We start from the raw sequence: 24004 nt of genomic DNA, 5'->3' as shown, positions 1-24004 counted from the left end.
CTATTTTTTTAAAACCAAAAGGAAAAGATTATTTCACTGATTGGAACCAAATGTAATATTTCCAACATTTGCCGATGACACGAAACCTGGTGGGAATGTGAGTTGGGAAGGGGATGCACAGAGGCTTGAAGGAGATTTAGACAGGCTAAGTGAGTGGGCAAGGCATGGCAGATGGAATATCACGTGGAAAAAATGTGAAGTTATCCACTTCAGCAGGAAAAATGCAGAGTATTTCTTAAACAGGGAGAGATTGGAAAGTGGTGATGGCCAAAAAGACCCAGTTGTTCTTGTTCATACGTCACTGAAAGCTAACACGCAGGTGTAACAGGCAATAAGGAAGGCAAATGGAATGTTAGCCGGGGATTTGAGTAAAGGAGTAAGATGTTTTGGTGCCGTTGCATAGAGCATTGGTGGGACCACACCTGGAGTATTGCGTGTAGTTTTGGTCTCCAGGATATACTGGCCATAGAGGGAGTGCAACAAAGGTTCACCAGACTAATCCCTAGGATGGCAGGATTGTCCTATGAGGCGACTGGACCTATATTCTCCAGAGTATAAAAGGATATGAGGTGATCTCATTGAAGTGTACAAAATTCTTACAGAGCTCAAAAGAGTAGATGCAGGAAGGTTGTTTACCCTGGCTGAGAGGTCTAGATTCAGGGAACATAATCTCACGAGAGGTAGGCCATTTAGGATTGAGATGGAGTGGAATTTCTTCAGACAGAAGATGGTGAATCTTTGGAATGCTGTAGCCCAGGGGGTTGTAGACGCTCAGTCACTGAGTATACTCGAAGCAAAGGTTGATAGATTTCTAAATACCAATGACATCAATGGATAGTGAGGGAAGATGGTGTTGGGGGTAGAATATCAGCCATGATCGAGTTAAATGGGAGTGGGCTCAAGGGGACGAATGGCCGATTCCTGCTCATTTGTTCCTATTGTGTAAAGTAACCTAACCATTACAAAAAAAGCAGGCGTTGAGAGTAGAGCAGTAACCTGTCCAAACCAGATTCTTTAATCAATCAGTCATCTATTAGCCGTTCAAAAACTGGGTGTGGTTTAACAGGGACAAAGAGGACAAAGTTTCTTGGCATCTGCATCCCCGAGAACCACCCCGTTATCAAAGGGGACTTTTTTTTGGGCCTCAGCGAGGAACGCCCTACTAAGGCCACACTTACATTCATTTCCTGCACTGACGGGCTGAACTATACCCACCCTCCCCAACTTACTTGTTAGGGGGATCCGTGATTCCCCCCTCACCCCACCTCATAAGGACAGGGATCGCCCGGGCCCGATCCCCGTCATGGGCCAGCTGGCACAGGGAGCACCTTGGTACTACCATCCTGGCAGTGCCCCTGTCAACATGCAGTGCCACCCAGAAACCCTAGCAGTGCCAAGGTGCCATGGTTCCAGCATGGCAGTGCCAAGGTGCCCAGGTGACAGCGGGAGTGCCAGGATACCACTCTACCCTTCCACTGTCGTCAGTAAAACTAACCTGTCTCACGACGGTCTAAAACCAGCTCACGTTCCCTATTAGTGGGTGCACTATCCAACGTTTGGTGAATTCTGCTTCACAAAGGTATGAAGAGCCGGAATCGAAGGATCAAAAAGCGTCGCCGCTATGAAGGCGAAGGGGACCTTCGATGGCCCGGGAGATCCTCCCAGGGGCTGTTAGACGTGGTCAATGTTTGTGTGGACCAATGCCAAATGGCACCATGGTGACGTCTCCCAGGTTAGTTCGCAGGCCTTGGGAGAATCCGGCACCCACATATTAAATCAGCCGAACTGCTCACTTAAATATGTAAATCTGGGTCCCGCCCAGTGAGGGCAAGATCCAGATCGCGATGTCTCACGTGAGTCCGTTCGATTTTGCGAGGTATTCCGAGCATCACAAATCTTGTGAGAGGCCTCTCGCGAGATTTAACGGCCTCGCCGAGTCACCAGGATGGGCGCAATGAGGCCCTCCGATCGCACCCACCATCTCAACAACAACAAACTGACAGAAATGTTCCACAGAGCAACTTTCCCGATGATTCCAGGGAGGTTTGAGATGACATCCCCAGTCTGTGCTGATTGAGTGCTGGCAGCCCTCCAGGTTACGCGCACAAATGTCCAATCTTAACGCCTGTACTGACAGAGGAGTGGAGAGAAGCGTGGCTGAGTCTAGTCTTTACTTGCCCCAGTGTTTCAGTAGGAGTCACCAGATCAGGGGAAAAAGTCCCAGCTGATTTCTATTTCTCACTTGTCTATCCTTCTACCCACACCGCATTTATGTATGATCTCAGGTCACCCCAAAAACACTTTGCAGCTAATGAACCACTGCTGAAGTATAGTCACTGTTTTAATGAGGTGTGGCAGGCAATCTGTGCACAGCAAGACCTCACAAACAGCAATCTGCCAACAAGCAGATCATCTGCTTCGTTTTAAGTGATATTGGTTGAGGGATAAGTGTTGTCCTTCTTCAGAAGGGTGCCATGAGATCTTTACAGCTATCAGAGGTGGCAGGTGGGGTTGTGGTTAATGTCACACTTGAAAGACAGCGACTCTAAAAGTGCAACACTCCCTGAGAGCTGCACTGGAGTGTCAGCCGAAAGCACATGTGTTTGGTGTGGGACTTGGAGCCAGATATGTCTGAGGTGACAATGTTGCCCAGTGAATTGCGCTGACACCAGCTGGAATGGCTCAACACTTGCTGCCCTGTGAGTGGAGGTTTAAACTGCTTGTCCTTTTCTGAAGACACACATTATAGAGATGATTCAGATTCAAAGAACTATGACGGCAGATGATTAAAAATTGAGCAGATGGTTCAGGTGCAAACTAACCATATAAGCAGAGTCTCTCGCTTCAACTGTAGTCAGATCAGCCTGCACTATCTTAGCAGTCGTCACAGCCGCAGTTTCCATAGACAAGGTTGCCGTGGATGCAGTTCCCTTGACGATGCTTTCCTTACGCATTTGTGAAAGTTCGTTGGCTGGAATTCCTGGCCAAGATGTTCTAAAAAAAGGGAATAATGAAAATGAAACAAAACTGCCCACCAACAGCATAATCAATCTCATTCAGTTAAAGCTCGAGATGAAAATTCATTGAATACAGAATGCATATTAGATGGATACTGGATGGAGATTGGATGATTCTCACTTTTACATCAATATTACAGGGAAAATGTTGTTGATGCAATGACTCAGAATTCCCCATCAACCTTCCCTATAATGGCCTATAGGATAAGGTTACCACCTTGTTGTCACACTTTGCCTCAGGAAAACAATCCTTGGACCATTGCAAATCACCAACCCCTCTCCAACCTCCCTTTCCTCTCCAAAGTCTTTCAACATGTTGTCAATTGGTTCTTAACTTTCCCTCCATTCAGGCTTCTGTCTCTGCTATAGTGTTGAACCAGCTGAAATGGATAGACTCTCCACAGAGATTTATAGAATCCTTACAGTGCAAAAGGAGGCCATTTGGCCCATCAAATCTGCATTGATCCTCCGAAAAGGCACCCCGCCTAGGCTCACTCCCCCGCCCTATCCCTGCAACACCATCTAACCTTTTGGCCACTAAAGTAAATTAAGCATGGCCTATCCACCAAACTTGCACATCTTTAGACTGTGGGAGGAAACCAGAGCACCCAGAGAAAACAAGGGGAGAACGTGCAAACTTCACACAGTCCCATAAAGTTGGAATTGAACCCGGGTTCCTGGCGCTGTGAGACGTCAGTGTTAACCATTGTGCCACCTTGTCATCCTTATCTCTGTAATCACAACCTTTCACGCTATCTGCCTTCCTCTAATTCTTCAGCACTGCCAGATTTAATCACTTCACTATTGGCCTCAAGCTGCCTGGGCCTTTAGCTCTAGGATTCCAGCCGTAAGTCTGGTTTAGCTCAGTGGGCTAGATAGCTGGTTTGTGATGTAGAACAAGGTCAGCAGCACGGGTTCAATTCCTGCACCAGCTTACCTGAACAGGCGTCGGAATATGGCGACTAGGGGCTTTTCACAGTAACTTCATACTTATGACAATAAAAAAAGGTTATTGAACCTCATTGCCTTCCCTCCTTTGAGACACTCCTTATAACCTGCATCTGTCACAGAGCTTTTGGTCATCTGTCCTAATGTATTGGTGACATATTTTGTTCTTCAACACCCCTGTGAAGCGCCTTGGGGCATTTTATTTGCATTAAAGGTGCTAAAGAAATACAAGTTCCTGTTTTTTAATGTGTGCAATAATAAGATGTGCAGACTACAAGGTGTTGGGATTAGTTTGTGCTCAGCTGATTAATATTATCTATGGGCATTACAACCGTGCCCAGTCCTTCCTGATTTTGTCTCTCATGGGCAAAGAGCCCACTGATATTAGTTTATGTATAATAATGGCAGTTTGGGCCATGTAGAAGATAGCTGTCGTCAGCTGAACGATTACATATTATTCCTTCGATCCTATCACTTTGTTTCTTATTTAAGGAATGATATAAGTGAAGCTGTTCAGGGAAGGTTTATTAGACTAATCTCAGGAATGGGTAGGTTTTTTTATGAAGAAAGATTGGAGAGCTTGGGTTTGCATTTATTAGAGTTTAAAAAAAATAGATTTAGACTACCCAAATAATTTTTTCCAATTAAGGAGCAATTTAGCGTGGCCATTCCACCTAGCCTGCACATCTTTGGGTTATGGGGGCGAAACCCACGCAAAAACGGGGCGAACGTGCAAACTCCACACGGACAGTGACCCAGAGCCGGGATTGAACCTGGGACCTCGGCGCCATGAGGCTGCTGTGCTAACCCACTGTGCCACCATGCTGCCTGACAGTCATTAGAGTTTAGTGGGGTAAGAGGCGACTTGATTGAAATCTGATCCTGACGAGTATTGGCAGAGTGGATATGGAAAGGAGGTTTCTTCATGTTGAAGAATCTAGAACGAGGGGTCATTGTTCAAAAATAAGGGGTTGCTCATTTCAGACAGATTAGGAGGATTATTGTCTATCAAGAGGGTGGTGAGTCTCTGGGCCTCAAAAGGCAGTGGAAGCAGGGTCTTTGAATATTTTAAAGTCAGAACTAGATAGATTCTTGATTAACAAGGGGTTACCAGGTGTAGTTGGGAATGTGGGATTGAGGTTACAATCAGATCAGCTATGATCTTATTGAATTTTTTTTAATATTCAATTTTTATTTATTTTTTGTAAATTGTCACAATGTTGTTGCACGGCACGTTTAATCAAGGAGACCAAAGCCCATGTCGTTGTCAGACTCTTCAGATTCTTCCTGTTTCTCTTCAGCAGCAACAGGGGCAGCGGTGGAAACAATTGCTACAGCAGCTGGGGCACGATGACCAGCACAAACATTGCAGATCAGACTATTGACGTCAATATTAGCCAATGCCTTGGCAAACAGACTAGGCCAGAAAGGTCCAATGGTCACACCAACTGTTTTAGTCAGGGCATTGAGTTTGTCTTCGGTGACGGTGACCTCGTCATCGTGCAGGATGAGTACGCTGTAGATACAGGCGAGTTCCAAGGTGGAGACTATGGTGCCGGATCTCTGCGGGTGGGTCCGATGGTGCTCGTCGCCGGGGGGAAAACTCGGCCTTAGCTTCGTTCAGAGCACTTCCGAACCGAGCAGAGCGAGAAGAGGATGATCTTATCGAATGGCAGAGAAGGCTCGAGGGGTCAAGTGGCCTTGCCCTGCTCTTAATTTGTATGTTTGAATGCAGGAAAGAACATGGGCTTGATTCTCTGTCGGGGAGATGCTCCATTTCGCCGGTCGCGCACTCACGCCCGAGGATTTCCCGACGGCGTGGGGGTGCTCACAATGGGGAATTCTATTGGCCGGCTGCCGGGAAGGAGAATCCCACTGCTGGCGGTGATGCGCCATACTGGAAAACGGGTGCGGCGGGATGGAGAATCCCATGTATGTTCGTATGTCCTTTTCTCCCCTTTGATTTCCTGCCTCTGAACTTGCATGAAACCAGCTACATTTTTATTTTCAGGTGTGATAAAGGGTCAACTCTGTTTTTCTCCCCACAGATGCTGTCTGACCCTCTGCAGTGTTTTTCTTTTAGCATTTTTTGGTTTAATTCCAGCTTTCTAACGTCTGTAGTATTTTTCTTTTATGTTCTTGTACGCGGCGCCTTGAATAAGTGACACCTTGATGTTCTGCTCACCATTATGTGCACATCACGACTGAAGAGGACGTTTAGACTGCAGGAGTAATGTAACCACAAAGGGGAAGTAATTTAACAAGAAAGTGCCAGCTGTCGGGAACCTTTCCACCAACCAGTACGTAAAGAACAGCCGTCCATTATTTCTCTCCATTGCCACACCACACCCCCATTAGCACCCCACACCCCCACCCCTCAGATGGAAACATTGGGGGTGATTTTGCACCCGTGTTCACCGTGAGTGTAAACAGCGACGTTGGCACAAAATCTCGCGAGAATCGGGAAAGCCAATTCTCTCCGGTGGGATCTGGTTTCCTCGTTTTCCCCACCCCTCGCCAATGACATTACAAGGTTCCCATCCACAATGAGCAGGAGCCTCATTTAAATATGTTTTAATAAAAACGGGCCTACCCGCCATATGACTCCCCCCACTCCCCTCACTGAATATTCAAACCTCGCCGATGCGATGTCACCTTGGCACAGTTTACAGCAGTTTTATACAAACGGGATTCAGTTGAGAGGACGCTGCCATGGGCGCCAAGGTAAGCATAGCCGCCGGGGGGAGATATGCACAGGCAGTGCCCTTTAAAGATGGCACCCCAATCTCTTTGCAGCTGGCCTTGCCAGCTCTATCAGGTCCCGCCCTCGCCAGACTGATGGTGTCAAGCCCCAGATTTCCTCCTGTCATGGGGCTGAAGATCTGGTCTGAAAACTCGGCTGTGCGTCTGGAGAGATACACACCAGTGATCAGTCAGAGCCTGATTGCCCATTGTCCCAGTTGAACTCTCTCAAACAGCATGCTCCACTGAAAGCCACGGCTGTCGTTGTTCCCACCACCCCACAGCCTCCCAAGAGTGGGGCCAGGACAGCTGGGTTCTGTTCAAGAGCTCAAAAGGGCGGTATTGAGTTCAGCCAGCATACACTATGAAGAGACTCAGAAATTGAGGTGGTAGAGGACTGGCTATGTGCATTGTTGGGGCTCGGAGTGCATGTTTGCACCAAGGCTTAGGGTGAGGCTGGTTAAGTTGTGTTCTGGGATGTATATTGTGTTGTGGGATACATAGCAAAAAGAATTGAAGGCTGTTCCAGCAGCTGCAGGAATGGGACAGCTGGAGTCCAATCGCTTCAATCTGCAACAACAACTGAAGTTCATGTAGTGCCTTTTAACATAGTAAAACAACCCAAAGAATGAGACATGAGGACAGATACAGTTGTGGTTCACTGTGTTCTCATACCTGATAACTACTCTGTAAGGCCTGCTGGTGGTTAGGTGCACACAATAAGACCACTGTGGTGTTCTCTTCCCCAGCTCAAACGCTACATTCAATAGTCTACTGACACTCGAGACTTCATTTTTGGACATTTTAAACAATGATGGTATGTGGAAACTCTCAACTGTCCTCACCCTGGTCACAAGAGGTTGAGCTACAGCAAGGTGGCGAGATCCCCCCCCCCCCCCCCCCCCCCCCCCCGAAGCGATTACCTGGTTTCGCGAGGAGTCTCGGTAGCGGAACTGCCTTCCCCCTCTTGCGGTTGGACCCCAACTCGCTTCTGTCGAATCATTTCCATTACTGATTCGGCTTCTGAAAGATACGAGGGAGACAGAGATCACAATCAGACCTAAAACTGAACCTTGCCATTTCTTGAGCTATTTCGTTCACCCGCATTTCTGGTGCTGTGGTGCATGTGTGTTCGGAGCTGCATTCACCGCTGTTGAAAACAACACAATCACCATTTTAATTTTTGTCAAAAGAGAGGTGACATCTCTATGTACATTGATTGGCTGAATTCAAATTCATGTAATCCTTCAGTGGAACAATGGGAGATATGAATTCAGTAGGTGGGTGGTATTGTATCTTATTATGGGCCAGGGTTTAGAGGACACCAAAGTACATCATGGAGTTCACCTGACCCACAACCTTTAATAGATTTTGGTTATGGGGAGCACAAGGGCCCACTTTACAGGTGTGATGCATATGCGTGAAACCAGCGCATGCGCGGGCCGTCATGCCCTTCAGCCGCCCCGCGGACTGATCCAGCGGGGCGGCGGAGGAACAAAGAGTGCGCGGGGTTCGGACCCGCTGCCCGCGATCGGTGCCCACCAATCGCTGGCCCATGCCACCCTTGGCACGGCAGTGGTGCGGCCATGCCAATCGGTGCCATGCTTCTCCAGAACAGCACTTTGCGGCCGTTTTCACGAACGGTGAGAGCAGGTGTGTTGGAGTTCGTGAAAACGGCCGTAAAGGCCTGGGAAATCGGCCCATCGGATAGGGGAGAATCGCTGCTCACCGTAAAAAAACGGCGAGCAGCGATTCGTGTCGTGGGGCGGCCGTGGGGGGGGGGAGGGGGGGGGGGGGGAGTAGCGGGAGGTCAGGAAAAATGTCAGGAAGGCCCTCCCGCTATTCTCCGACCCGTCGTGGGGGGCGGAGAATCGCGCCCCACATTCCTGCTGCACCCACACAATGAGATCACTGCAGCCATTTGATAAAACACACTGTTCTTAAAGGGACTCTCACGTGACAATCTACCGCCTGTTACCTCCCTGGCTCAATATTCAACTTAATTTATTCAATGGGGCAGGGGTGGGGGTGGGGAAGAGGGGGTCAGTGGATAACGGGGCAGTTGATAGAAAGGCATATGCTTGGGTCCATGTCCCGACGTGAATTTCTACCTGGATGGTCCAATGCAGTTTTGATTTTGCTGGCGTGAAAATAGAGAGTGCATCACATAATGAGTATACATTTGGCTCAGTTGGTAGCCCCCTCACCTTGGAATCAGCTGGTTGTGGGTTCAAGCCTCACTCTAGCCTTCAAATTCATATTCGAGGCTATGGCAGTGTAGTTGCCTCCTTCAGGTGTTTGCGTTAAACCGCCAGGCAAGGCAATTGATTCAAGTGGATATCACAAAGTCTGGTTTAGCTCAGTGGGCTAGTCAACTGGTTTGTGATGCAGAACAAGGTCAGCAGTGCTGGTTCAATTCCTGTACCAGCTTACCTGAACAGGCGCCGGAATGTGGTGACTAGGGGCTTTTCACGGTAACCATACTTGTGACAATAAAAGGTTATTATTATTATATTATCATAAAATTATTCAGATCGAGTAGTCCTGCACAACGTTTAGCCTTTAACCAAAAATAGGTCAAGTGATTGCTAATCAAATTGCCTTTATGAGCTCCTGTGATGCACAGGATGGTTACTTTTTTACCTACCTCACAATAGTTATTGTACATCAGACTAATTTTGTGGTTACAAGTGGTGCAATTAAAGTATCATAAAAGTTGGGCGAATGGACTTTTGTTTATAATAAGAGGGTTCCCTGGGCAGTAGAACATTAGCGACATTGGCCGGAATACTCTGGCCAGTGGGATTCTCTGTTCCCGCCAGCAACCCATCCATGCCCATGGGTTTCCAGATGGCATGGGTTGGTTTCAGTGGGAAATCCATCCGTTGGGGAAGCAGAGAATCACGCCCATTGTGTTCAGCTTTGTAAGACTATGTATTTAATGGGAGGAGCCAGGGGTTGAAGCAGACAGGTGTTGAGGTTTTCAGTTTTGATGTTTAGTTTTTAGATTGGGATGTGAAGAGACAAGACACGTGCTCACAGTCCAGTGAGGCTAGATCTGTCTGTGGACAGACGAGCAGTTTCTGGATAGACAGTTGGTTAGGATTTGATTTTGGACAGACCAGAAGCAGCTGATCTCAAGAAAGTGAGTTAAAGATTTGCTTGTGAACAGGACAGAAACAATTTCAAAGACTGGCAGTTTAAACAGAAAGTTGAGACAGACAAGAACCTCCAAGCTGGGTCCTGAAGGATATCACTTTCTCAAAGTAGTTTATCCAAGACATGTTTACAGCAAGTATCCCAGAGTCTGCCAGCTGCATTTATAAATGGATTGTGACCGGAGATGGGTTTTTGTTTGAGTGGAGATAAAGATAGCAGCTAGGATTGTTTCATTGTATTGAAAAGCATTGTTTAACTGGTAATTGAAAACTATTTTTCTTTATGATGTTAAAGTTAGTAATACTGTGTTAGCAATAACGTTTGTTTTAATATACCTCTGCCGAAATTGTGATGGTCGATTGAGCAGAGAATAGATTCTATCACCAGAATTGAAGCCGGCACTGGTTTGACGCCGGTCTGCCATGCTCTGCCTCCTCCAAACCAGCGTCATCATGACGCGCGTCGTGTGCCGTTTCAACGCAGCCGGCATGTCATCGGCTGGCCCACCCACAATGCTCCGCCCCAATGGGCCAAGTTCCCTATGGCGCGGGCCATGTGAGGTCCCAGCGGTCGGGAACCCGGTGTGCCGGCTGCGGACAGTGTCCAGTGCCACCACACTCGTCCGGGATCTGTGCCGCTGGCCGGGGGGGGGGGGTTCTGCCAGGGCTGGGGGGACTGGTGGGGGGGGGGGGGGGGGGTGGCCAGTGGGTGGGATGTGGGGTCATGGTTGGCGGGTTAGGGTTCAAGCAAGGCCGGCGCCATGTTTCACGGCGCGACCGGTGCGGGCTGTCAGCCCTGCGCATGCCCGGCCTGGGATCCGGCCATTCTCCGGCCATTTTTGGTGCGAGCCGTGGGAGTTTTATGCAGCGCCGGTGCTAGGCCCTCACCGGCACACCGGGTGAGGGGTTCGTGCCAATTTTCCCGTCGTGGACCTCCCACAGATTCTCCGCTCGCGCCAGCACCAAGCCTCAGAAACGGATACTCCAGCCCCATTTCTCTATTTGTGTGTAAAATCACTCCTGGAGCAAAGTATCCTTTCCTCACAGTCTTACAAATTAAATAAAATATTGGGGCTTCTGTCTGGTATCCTAGCAACTGTTGGGGTCTGGTCCAGGATCGTAATACTATGCAAGTCTTTCTGTAGATATTATTAAAAGTAACGTGGGCGCAGTCCCAGGTGACTTTCCCCTTTTGGTGGTAATTTAACCTGAGGATCACCACATCTCAGGCGAGGGGGAATGTTGAGAAGGCAAAGCCTTCACGAATAACCTCAGCCGGTATGAGAATTGAACTCTTGCTGTTGGCCTCGCTCTGCATCAGGAACCAGTTGTCCAGTCAACTGAGCTACGGTGAAGGTTTTGGCGCAGGAGGCGGGGGTTTCCCGCGGCACCGATGCTAGGCCCTCGGTGAGCCGGTTGTGAAACACCACGGGTCCCACGCCGATGTCGGCACTTAGCCGTATAAATGGAGAATTCCACCCTTTCGCTTCCATTTCACCGCGAGAGACACCATCAGGGTTGAAAGGGAAGATCAAGAGTTAATGATGAGATTACAACAAATATCCAACAGGTCAATCGTTATTCTCCGCACTGAAATTCCTTCACCTCCTGCTGATTGCTGCCCTGCTCCTTTGTAAGGTGTTCTGAGAATGCTTATACATGAGGAGTGCTACACGACTGTGAGTATTGACGGGTGAGGTGCAGACGTGCCCGTGGAGCATTTTCAACATAGTCCAGCTAAAATTATATTCTCTGTGATTCTTGAAACTACTTAGACTAAATGAAAAGAAATGTACAAAACCATCATGAGCTTACGGGGGCGTTGGACATTATCAACAGTGAGGAAGCTGTCAAATTCCAAGAGAAGCTTTTCCGAGAGGGAAGCGAGTGCAGCCACAAAGCCCTCGGCATTTTCAAGCATACATTTCTGTGAAAATATCACATGATCCTGTTAAGAACATTTACAGTTGCGACAAAAGGCATATCTAACAGAGAGACAAGGCATTGGATAGGGAAGTACTCAGCTAAGTGGGAGTAGAACCCAGAACGCAAGCAGATCACTCATGAGGCCAAGAGGGAGGTTGTGTCCCGAGGAGACACTTTCACTACTTTGATAATACTGCACAATCTGTGAAACGGCAGTTATAATGGGGCATAAACTTGTCTTGCACTATTGCTAACAGGCTACTGATACACCATAGCAAAGATGGGTTTACAGCCCAGCGTGTTTATGGGGTTTGCAAGGAATGGCCTCTTGTTTCTATAGAGAATGCATAGATACTCATTACCTGTGGTACATGTATATCTGTGGCCAGAGTCTCAGATTTATGTGGGAGTGAGGGGCAGTGGCTTCAGCATCACTGGGCTAAACAAACAAACATGAATTGGAAGGAATAGGTCATTTGGCTCTTTGAATCCTCCTGCCTCTCAATAATATCATGGCAGTTTTGATTGTGGCCTCAACGCCACTTTCCTGCCGTCCACTTTGACTCCCTTGTCTGTCAGGAATCTGTCTACCTCTGCCTCAAAAATATTCATCAACACGGGCTGGGATTTTCCAACCCCCTCCTATTCAGCAGATACAGCGAGCCATTCAAATCTCTGCTCACATCAGTGAGACCAGAAGATGCCCCCCCAGGCATGAAGGGCTGGGAAATTCCAGCCCCTACGTCTATCAATCTCCGGGGAAGAGAGTTCCACATACTCCCTGAAGGGAGACAGAAAATCAACCAGGATTCCTGGGGAATGTGTGGGTGCCAGGCAACAATAGAATCAGGTTTGGCAGTGGTGCCTTCCAAAGTTGAGCAGCACACCATCGTGCCATGTCAATATTCACGTGTAAAGAATGGTGAGGTGGACCCGCAGCATCCGTGAAATTTACCTCGGCAAGACTTGACATTGTCATTCAAGGGGGGCAGAAAAAAACAGGCGACAAAATTCCTAAACTTGCTCCGCATTTTGTTCCAAATTGAAGATACTGGCTGGGAAGTTTCCAAGCTGCTCCTCAGCTGGCATTAGTTCACAGTAATTACTGGATGTTTCATAAAACAGGTTAACAGATCTCCAATGATGTTCATAATCATTAAATCCCTACAGTGCAGAAGGAGGCCACTCAGCCCATCGAGCCTGCATCGACCCTTTGAATGAGCACAGCACAGATGTCCATTCCCCTGCCCACCCAGCCCAATCCCCGTAACCTAACTTGCACATCAGTAGACTCCGAGGCTCATCCATGATTAGGGAAGGGGGGGGGTGGGTCCCGGGGGGGTGGGTCCCCACTCTGTTTCACTTCGTTCCATCTTCTCTCTTTTTGCTATTCCCCCTTTGTTTTGCTTCCCCTGTACTCCTTCCATTTTGTCCGCATTCTGACCACATGTCCTCCCTCTGCTAAGCTTCCTTCTCCGTTTCAGCCAACCTGTAGGTTGGTTTGCCTTAGACAGTGGGGATTGGGTCAGGGCCTGCACTTAAAGCTTCATTGTGATGTTTGGTTGGTGTCTGCAGCTTGCCTGCTTATTGTAAATGAGGACGAGGCCCAGTTTCAATCAGGTCTCAATAATCATTGGGGATTGACCGAAGCGGGAAGCAATCTCTTCATTGATTAGCTGCCTGTTTCGGGCACATGTCCAATTGTTTGACGGTTATCAGTCACTAGAATCTTTACATTCTCTATTAGTTTTTACTGATTTTTCAGCCATTTGGATCTGCTACCAGGAACTCACTTCCAAAATCCCAACATCTTGATCCCTCACTTTCATTCTTTCAAAAATATTACCAGGCTTTCACCATAGCCCTCTCATTGTAACGTTGGTTCTTACAGAGAAATGGTTTCATGGGTGTCAATAGCCCCCGTGAGCTCATCCGGCATCACGTCATGGCAGCTACAACAGTGAAGGGCAAGTCAAAGAGAACCACAACTGATGTCCACACTCGCATAATCTCCATGGTGGTTAAGAGTGAGAGATTTGGCTGATCTTTATCGCACCCTACCTTGCCTGGAACTAAGGCCAATTATAACATCACAATTGTGTCTGTAGCTGAGACCCAGGGCTTTATTTTGATCTGGTGTTAGAAGCCCAATGCCCAGATAATTTCTTGAGTCTCAATCCCATGCTGTAATTGTGTTATTCACATTCGCTGCCCAATTATGACGGTGAGTGTTATTTGGAGGTGGAATTGCCACCGGAGCATGATCTTCAAAGGTAGATGGCAGCCATGATAAGAGAGGAGGCGGCACCTTGAAAGTACCATCAACCTCAAAACGCCCAACGGGTCCAAAGAGCCAAATTGAAAGCGAGGCACAGGATCCAATGCAAAGTTAATCAGGTGCCAATTTTTCCACCATTAAAAATAGCCTTTAATAATGCCCACATTTTGAAAGGGGTGCCACAATCTCCAAGTGAGTTTGAGGGTCCTCCACATCTCCCATCCATGAACAATGCCATGTGTGCAGACATGGGCATTACACCCCCAAGTGAATACACCCAACTATGGGGTTGCTAAGGCTCCTCCCCCCTGCCCATTCTGGCTTCCCCCATCCCTTTCAGACCCCCATCTTTCAGGACCCAACCTTTATACCCCTCTTCATAACCTCTCTTTCATGGGCCTGGCCCACTATTGCCTTGGCCCTCGGCAGTGCCAATGCAGCTTCAGGCACCCAGAGTGCCTGGGTGCCAGAAGGAGTGCCAGGGCACCCACCTGCCCTGTATATGACCATCCAGGGGACTCCAATGGCCTCCAAGACCATCACGCCTGGCCTCCGCTTGTGGAGACCAGTACTAATCGGCATTCAGTTGCCGCCTAGCGAGTACGGCTGGTAATTTCTAGGTGCCAGGAGAATGGCGCCTCAAATAGGTCACGCATATTTAAATAAGTCTGATGCTCATTTAAATATGATTCTCTGACTCACGTTCAGCGAATGCGTGATCGAGATTGCTCTGGGCATCGCGGGTCGGGTGACCTCCGTCTGGCACAAAGCCTGATTTGGGCTTCTCCCGCGATGCTCCCAGTTCAACGAGATCGGCACCAGGCGCAACAGGGCGGATTTATGCCCATTGAGTGGAGGGGATTAACTGATATTGGGAATTTTTCCTTCTTTTCTTACCTTCAGGTCTTCTGCTTTGCTGTTGATCACTGCCACCTCAGCTTCCTGCCTTTTTTCCTCTTCTTTGCACAGGCTCTCCAGCAACTCCAGGTTTTCAGGAAGACCCAAAGTTGGGCGCAACCTGTGTTTGTTTTCAGTCTAATGAAAAGAAGTAGAACAAGGGAAAATAAGAACACGGGGCATGTTCTATAATTTCATTTGTAATGCATTATCCTTGTTTGGTGCGCTGACCAAATAAAGTGAAATTAAACCTGTCCCCGATCACCCAGAGAGCTCCAGTGGCCTCTTGGACCCCCCCCCCCCGCTTCCCTGGAATGGAGCTTGAATTTACAGCCCCTCCCTTGGTGGACTCTTCCGATCCCACCAAAGCCAACATGGATTCAAATGGATCACCGCATCCACTGTGCAAAACTCTATGTTGGGCATCTTGAAGAGTTGAGGGCTAATGAGCAAACTTTCTTACACCCTGCAAGCTACCGCATTCTTCAAAACTGTGCCACGAGACTTTTTTTTAAGGCTAACGAGGCCTCAGTTTAACAGCTGATCCAAAATACGGCGCCTCTGATAGTGCAGCTCTCGCTCAGGAACTGCACAGGATGTTCAATCCACTCTGTCATAAATGTGTGAGAATGGACTTCCGGTGACGGCGGGCGGGAGGTAGCCGCGCAATGGAGGGCTCCCGTTCGGGAACAGCTTTTTCGGGGCTTTAAGCCCTGTCCCAGGGTCCACAGAGGTGGCAAAAGCAGGGAGAAGCCACAGAGGAGGCACAGTGAAGGCACAGTAAAGGAAAATGTCGAGGGTGAGCAAAAAAAGGGCCGTAAAAAAACCAGCTGAAGGTCCGTCGGGGAGTGGAAAGGTCACCGCGGGGTCACAAAGGAAAATGGAGGCTGGAGCACCAGGGGAGGCCGAATTGCTTACGGCTGAAGAAATAATCAAGGTGATGGCAGCGGATTTTGAAAGGCAGTTTACAAAATACATGGAGGCAATGAGGAAGGAGATGAGGGAGGTTTTGAGTGTGCTGGTGGAGGAGGCGATTTCCCCGGTGGGAGGGCTTGTTTTTTTGGATGCATATATTGACAGGGGGGCCGTTGTTTGGGGTGGTGGGAGGATGGGATCGTTGTTATTGTTAAGGGGATTGATTTTGTATTGGTTACTGTTTACTGTCTGTGGGTGGGGTGTAAATGTTGAAGGAAAATGTGAAAATGGAGAATAAAAACATTTAAAAAAATAAATAAATGTGTGAGAATGGATTTGGAGGCAAGGACTGGGGTGGATAACAGCACTCCGGGGGCTGCCAGACTGAGAAGCATGACTGAAAAACACAATCGAGCATCGGCAATAGACGAGAGGCGGCAATGCTCCATATTCTTCATGCATATAGATCTTTTTCTGTTTTGCTCTTGTACCTTAATGTTCTCCAGTTGCTGTAGTTTCTTCCTGAATGTGGAACGTTTTTCTGCTAAGGCCTTTGAGATAAAATCCATTTGCTTCTTGAGAACATCGTTGATCAGGAAAGGAGGTATAGAGGCAACCGACGTCTCAAATACCTTCAACTGCTGTCTGAACTCTGAAAGAATAATAATTCTGTATAGAGACTAATGGAGAGGTTGTAACGTCTGTTGTGGTGAAAAAGGAAACCTTATTATAGTTATCAAAATTTGAAGGGATGGAACTGAATCCAAACAAACTGTTAGATTATCACAAATTGTGCAATTAAGGGCCATGAACTCAAGTTTAGACCTCCACGCTGGCCGGTTTAAGCTGGCTGGTGAGCGGGAGTGAGGTGGGGGGAGGGGCTGCGGCCATCAGAGCCTGGCAGAACAGGGTCTGAGCGGTCTAGCCGGGGTGGAAAGTTGGGGGGAAGGAACCGAGGTTGGGGGGAGGAGTTTTACAGTTTTGATGGCTCACCCCCCAGAACTGTTCATACCATTTTTCAAGGGTTTCCATGGTACATCTGCCAAAGATATGGAAGATGAGTATGAGAGATTCAGTCTGTTCATCTTTTTAAAAAAAATATAGAGTACCCAATTTGTTTTCCAATTAAGGGGCAATTTAGCGTGGCCAATCCACCTAGCCTGCGCATCTTTGGGTTGTGGGGGTGAGATCCACGCAGACACGGGGAGAATGTGCAAACTCCACACGGACAGTGCACCCGGGTTGGGATCGAACCCGGGTCCTCGGCGATGTGAGGCAGCAGGGTTAACCACTGCACCACCGTGCTGCCTTAGTCTGTTCATCGTTAACTATTTTAGAATGGAGGTGGGTAATATTGGTGGACCCAAGAGTGGAAATTTGGAGGATTCCAGAGGCAGTGATGGGAAAGTGGGAAGGGATACCAGTGATGGGGAAGCGGAAAGGGATACCAATCCAGTTACTTCGCTGGATTCTGCAAGACAGGTTAGAATGGAATCAGCTGATGGTGCACCCAGCTGGATGACAGCGGAGAGGCTTTGGAGGAAGGGATGTGTGTAACCTTGTCAAAGGCTGAGGGCATTACAAAAAAAGGATCAGGATGTCGAGCAGCATCTGTGGAGAGAAACGGAGCCGCACAAATCTTTCAGCAATTCCCGCTGGTGGGGTCTTCTGGGCCCGCCGACGGTACGATCCCCGTCGTGGGTGTCCAGGTGGTGGAGGGGTGTGAACCACAGGAAAACCTGTTGACAGAGGCGGGTGCTTTTAGCCCACCCAATGGGTGGTCGCCCTCCACCACCACAAAATATGCCATGGAGGTGAGGGGGGTGGAATCCAGCCCAACAGTTCAGGTCAGGATGACCTTTCTTTGATTCTGAAAAGTCAAATCAATCTGTAACATTAATTTTGGTTCCCTCCACAGACGTTTCCAGCATTTGTTGTTTTATTTCAGATTTCCAGATTTCTACCTCGTTGCACCAAACATTTGTAAAATTGTCTTTGGAAAACCATTTCCAATGTTTTGAAATTTGCTCCTCCCTCCAAGGCAAATGGCAGGAGGCAAAAGAAAGGAAAAAAAGCAGATAAGGAAAATATTTCCAATTATTTAATGTTTTAAAAAATAATCTTTATTGTCACAAGTAGGCTTACATTAACACTGCAATGAAGTTACTGTGAAAAGCCCCTAGTCGCCACCTCCGGCGCCTGTTCGGGTACACAGAGGGAGAATTCAGAATGTCCAATTCACCTAACAAGCTTGTCTTTTGGGACTTGTGGGAGGAAACCGGAGCACCCGGAGGAAATCCACGCAGACTCAGGGAGAATGTGCAGACTCCGCACAGACAGTGACCCAAGCTGGGAATCGAACCCGGGACCCTGGCGCTGTGAAGCCACAATGCTAACCACTGTGCTACCGTGCCGCCCACAGAAATTGAGAAGCGGAGCCGATGGCCAAGCAAACTGTAACCCTGCCAGAAAAAATGCCCTCAAGAAATGAAGGAGGAGGATTGCTCACAGCTTGCGTCCCAGATAATGAACCAAAGCAAGCTATGAACACAGGTAATACACACAGGTGTAAAGAAACCAAAATGTGCTTGAAGAGTAAGGCCCACAGTCTGCAGCATCTCTGGCTAATGATTTCTTTGCATAAAAGCAAATTACTGCGGATGCTGGAATCTGAAACAAGAACAGAAAATGTTGGACAATCTCAGTAGGTCTGACAGCATCTGTGGAGAGAGAAGGGAGCTAACGCTTCATGTCTGGCTGACTCTTTCTCAAATTTATTTGCATACTTTGTTTTAAAAAAAATAAATTTAGAGTACCCAATTAATTTTTTCCAATTAAGGGACAATTTAGCGTGGCCAATCCACCTACGCTCCACTTTTGGATGTGGGGGTGAAACCCACGCAAACACGGGGGGGGAATGTGCAAATTCCACAGGGATAGTGACCCAGAGCCGGCTAACCACTGCCTTACCGTGCTGCCTATTTCCATACTTTGTTGAACAAAGCTGATGAAGTTTCAATTGAAAACTTTCCATTACCTTGCAGACAGTTATTGTGATAGTCATTAGCCTGAGCTTGATACGATAGCATCTTCTGAATCAACTCATCTGCACATTGTTCAAATGTGTCCCTCAGATATGCAGGTCTGTAGACTGGATGTCGGTCCTTCTTTTTGTAATATTCCTAATGCAGGTTAAGAAATGGCATACTTTCTTTTTTAGACTGTTTTTGAGTGCACAGAAACAGGAAGAATGATACAAAAGGAGGTTATACAGATATCAGGGTGAGAGCAGAGAAGCCACAAGGTATACACGTTAAAATAAATCATTTATCCAGAGGGTTGCCAACCCTTCAGGACTGGCCTGGAAACTCCAGGAGTTGAAGATCAATCTCCAGGGCACTGTTGTGTGCACCCCTGCGGAAACATCATGGGGGATATTGTTCTTTTAGTCATTTTCTTTGAATATTTGTTTTTTATCAGCCATCAAAATATAAAAAATGGGAGAAAACAGCCACTCGGCTGATTGTCAATCATCATTCAGTTGGGTAAGGAGGAAGGCATCGAATCACAAGGTTAAATGACTGAATAATGGCTGGGGTGGGAGGACAAGTCCTGAGATGGAATCTCCAGGAATACCTTTAATCACCAGGAATACCTTTATTCACACTTGGCAACCCTAATTTGATAAGGTCACCCTTAATAACAAAATGAGGATCAAAAACGCATTTCAAAGATCAAGCCTGCTGCTTTCATATACCATTATTTTAAAAAAATATTTTTATTCTCCATTTTCACATTTTCCTTCAAAATTTACATCCCCCCAACAAGCAGTAAACGGTAACAAATATAAAGTCAATACCCTTAACATCAGCAACTATCCCATCCTCCCACCACCCCAACCAACGGCCCACCTGTCAATATCTGCATCAAATAAAACAAGCCCTCCCACGGTGGAAACAAAAAACAAAGGAGAAAAAGAAAAAGGAGTCCGGAATCGCCCATGGTCACCATTAACCTATAGAGACCCCCCCGCCCCGACACTCAATGCCATCCAGCCTCCGAAAGAGTAACGTAAATGACACCCAAGAGTTGTAAACCGCCCCCCCTCCCCCCCAACTCCTCCCCTCAACTTCTTCTTGTAAAACTCCTCTCCCCAACCTCGGTTCCTTCCCCCGGGTCTCTTTCCCCCTTGCCCGGCCCCAGGAAAACCCATAAGTCCCCTTTTAGCATACAAACCCCGCATACACACCCACATTCCAAAGAACCCTCATTACGACTGAAAGTCCCATTTCTTTCCTTCTCCAAATATACAACGTTTGCTCCTGTAGCCCGTACACCATACGCAATGAAACAAAAAAGAAAAAATACAGTCATGAGGCTACATCGGTACATGACCATTTCTCAATTCTGCCACAGTCCTTCTGCCTTTACAAATTCCTCCGCTGCTTCCGCCGTCCCAAAATAAAAGTCCTTGAACTTGTAGGTCACCCTCAGCTTCGTTGGATATACAATGCCGCACTGCACCTTGCTAACGTACAGTACCCTCTTCACCCAGTTGAAAGCAGCCCGCCTCCCCGCCAGCTCCACCGTAAAGTCCTGGTATATGCGTATACCAGCTCCAGCCCACTGCACCACCCGCTTCTGCTTGGCCCAGCACAGGACCTTCTCCTTCACACTGTACTTACAGAAGCACAGAGTTACTACTCTTGGCGGCTCATTCGCCTTTGGTACAGGCCTCCACGACCGATGAGCCCGATCCAGTTCATATCGGGAGGGATCCTCCCCCTCCCCCAATAGTTTTGCCAACATCGTGGCAAAATACTCAGTCGGCCTCGGCCCTTCCACTCCTTCGGGCAGCCCCACAATCCTCAAATTCTGTCGCCAGGATCAGTTTTCCAGGTCTTCCATTTTTCCTTGCAGATCCTTGTTGATCTCCATCATCTTCCGCATCTCCTTCCCCATCTAGGTAAGTTGATCACCGTGCTGCAATAATGTCTCTTCCACTTCCTTCAGTGCCTCGCCTTGCTTCTGCACCTCCGCCACTGCGTTCGCCATTGCCGTCCTCACCGGGGTAATCGCTTCCTCCCCCAGCACACTCAAAACTGCCCCCATCTCCTTCCCCATTGCCTACATATGTTTTGTAAACTGCCTTTCGAATTCCACGGCCATCACCTTAGTTATTTCTTCAGCCGTAAGCAATGCAGCCTCCCCTGGTGTTCCAGCCTCCATTTTCTTTACCGACCCTGCGGTGACCTTTCCACTCCCCGACTTTCAGCTGTTTTCACGGCCGTGTTTTTACTGATCCTCGACATTTCCCTTCCCTGTGCTTTCTCCTGACTTTTACTGCCTTCGCTGCCCCTAGGACCGGGCGTTAACCCCCGACAATGCCGTTCCCGAACGGGAGCCCTCCAACGTGCAGTTTGCTTCCATATACCATATACAAGCTATCCTACTGAGGACCACGCCCCATCTACTTCACCTGTTCTACATGTATATGTGTCATCAAAATTTGTGGTATCATAAGGCCATCCTATTAAGAAAGGTGACTTAGACAATGTATGAAACACTGTTAGTATGATGGAACGGAAGGAGCAAGGTCAGGAAAAGAATCTCAAAGGGGAAGGGAAGATCTTTTAAAAACCCTGAATCAAGCAGAACAAGATTGAGGTACTGCCTGGTTTACCCCTGTTCCTGTGATGCTGCACATTATGTAGATTGTTCGGGCCAGGGTATAATTTTTAAGTTGAATATGCATATTTATGTGTTAAGAAAGATAAAAGGGTTCCAGTTTCGCTTAGGTTTTGTTTGTGAACCTTGGTGCTGGGGTGTCTGGATGGACCCCTGACTGAAAGGTTATGGCTGTGGGTTTCTTTGTGTATATACTATTTTAATGAGGTTTTACAACCCATGAAGGTAAAAGAGATGGGTTGTAAAATGGGTTAGAAGTTTGCTGGCTTGGGGAAAAGCACAAAGTAGAAAAAAAATGAGGCTGTTGCGTAGTGGCAGCGGTCGAGTGACACTGAGACACAGAGAAGGATGAGATCAGTGTGGGACGGGAGAGAAAACTGGATTTTCAGCTCTCGGATAAGAAATACTTCAAGACCAATGGGAGACTGAGTAGGGAACTTGTGTTTGCTCTACAGTTGAAGCAACAGCGAGTTTAGAGTGCGGTGGTGGGTATTTTGCGGAGAGATGCAAGATGGGTGAAAAGCATCGAGTGAACGCTCAGGATGAACACCGTTTGCAACTGTGCCAGTCTCAAGCGAGAAGTTTTGTGTCAAAACAGTGGTATATCTTCACTGGTTTATACATCTGCATCAATATTGCTGGGGTGAAGGAATAGGGAATATTTGAATCATCTTCCTGTGTTTGTATTGAGAGTTTTTCAACCTTTTGGTCTAGCATAATATAGTTAATTTTTCCTTGTTTCGTAAATAATGTATTCTTTGTGTTAAAAGTTCATCAGCAGATTCCTGTGAATTTGTTTGGTAACTTTCCACCACAGTTTCAAAAAACAAAGTTAGGATCCAACAAGCCAGGTTTCACACTGGGATCTGACTTGTCCACTATTCACATCAGCTGGGATCGTAACACTATGACTATTGCAAATAAGGAATCATGGCAAAATGTTCATCTCTTGTCGGCTTGCTAAAGAATAGGATAATTGCTCACCTCAGCAGCTGCCAGTAATGCGTTACAATTCTCCCACAAAATCAATTTTATGATTCCGTTAAAATGGCTGTAAAAGACAAATGGTTCACATTAAATTTTCACATATAATCGCTCTGGGGCTAAGGTTTCAGTGGGGCGGGGGGGACGATGGAGTTGCGATTGGTATGGTGACCAGTGCCTCAGGGGATGCTCACTAGGAATTCCTTTAGATGTCAGCAGAAGTTCCATTTAATCAACTGAAGGCTGATAGAAACATAGGTGTTACACGGAGGTGGTGATAGTGGAATTTACCATTGCTCCCACCTCTTCTGCCCTGAAAACCTTAACAAAGGTAAGGTCACAACATCTGGATGAGTGCAGCGGTATAAATGGATCCCACAAGGCAGGCCAGAACTACATTAGATTACAGGCAGTTACCCAGAAACTATTCTCTTACAAAGAATTTACAGTGCAGAAGGAGGCCATTCGGCCCATCGAGTCTGCACCGGCCTTTGGAAAGAGCACTCTGCTTAAGTCCACGCCTCCACTCTATCCCCATAACCCAGTAACCTCACTGAACCATTTTTGGGCACTAAGGGCAATTTATCATGGCCAGTCCACCTAACCTGCACATCTTTGGACTGTGGGAGGAAACCGGAGCACCCGGAGGAAACCCACGCACACACGGGGAGAACGTGGAGACTCCACACAGACAGTGACCAAAGCCGGGAATCGAACCTGGGATCCTGGAGCTGTGAAGCAACTGTGCTAACCACCGTGCTACCGTACTGCCTTGCTGTATAGGAGTAGGGATGTCTTGCTACAATTATACAGGGCCTCGGTGAGGCCACACCTTGAGTATTGTGTGAGGTTTTGGTCTCCTAGTTTGAGGAAGGACATTCTTGCTATTGAGGGTGTCCAGCGAAGGTTCACCAGACTAATTCCTGGGGTGGCAGGACTGATATATGAAGAAAGACTGGATCGACTGGGCTTGTACTCACTGGAGTTTAGAAGAATGAGAGGGGATCCCATAGAAATATATAAAATCCTGATGGGACTGGACATGCTAGATGCTGGAAGAACGTTCCCAACCTAAGAATTAGGTCACAGCCTAAGAATAAGAGGTAACCATTCAGGACTGAGATGAGGAAGAACTTCTCTCAGAGAGTTGTGAATTTGTTGAATTCTCTGCCACAGAAAGCTGTCGGGGCCAGTTCGTTGGATATATTCAAGAGGGAGCTGGATGTGGCCCTTGCGGCGAAAGGGTTCAAGGAATATGGGGAGAAAATGGAAATGGGATAATGAATTTGCAAGATTGGCGTTGATCATATTGAATGGTGGTGCAGGCTCAAACGGCTGAATGGTCTACTGCACCTATTTTCTATGTTTCTATATATGTTTCCTTCATCACTAGCGAATCAGCCACATCTGCCAGTCTGCAATACGCATCAGCATTATGCAGGTTACCAAGA

General features: G+C 47.6%; 1 protein-coding gene across 2 annotated transcripts in view; it reads right to left on the bottom strand.

Moving 5' to 3' along the window:
• Positions 1-24004, bottom strand: part of ccdc180 (coiled-coil domain containing 180) — a 152800-nt gene that overhangs the window by 4751 nt on the left and 124045 nt on the right. For both annotated transcript variants that reach the window (XM_038781765.1, XM_038781764.1), the window contains 7 exons: positions 22554-22620; positions 18919-19063; positions 16373-16533; positions 14967-15104; positions 11681-11792; positions 7631-7730; positions 2823-2994 (listed from right to left, as the gene is read on the bottom strand). In XM_038781765.1, the coding sequence (XP_038637693.1) occupies positions 2823-2994; positions 7631-7730; positions 11681-11792; positions 14967-15104; positions 16373-16533; positions 18919-19063; positions 22554-22620 (895 nt within the window). The remainder of the gene's footprint in view (positions 1-2822; positions 2995-7630; positions 7731-11680; positions 11793-14966; positions 15105-16372; positions 16534-18918; positions 19064-22553; positions 22621-24004) is intronic.

This window comes from Scyliorhinus canicula, chromosome 21 (genome assembly GCF_902713615.1).
Source record: "Scyliorhinus canicula chromosome 21, sScyCan1.1, whole genome shotgun sequence".
Lineage (NCBI taxonomy): Eukaryota > Metazoa > Chordata > Chondrichthyes > Carcharhiniformes > Scyliorhinidae > Scyliorhinus > Scyliorhinus canicula.
This window is presented reverse-complemented; position numbering and strand designations above follow the sequence as displayed.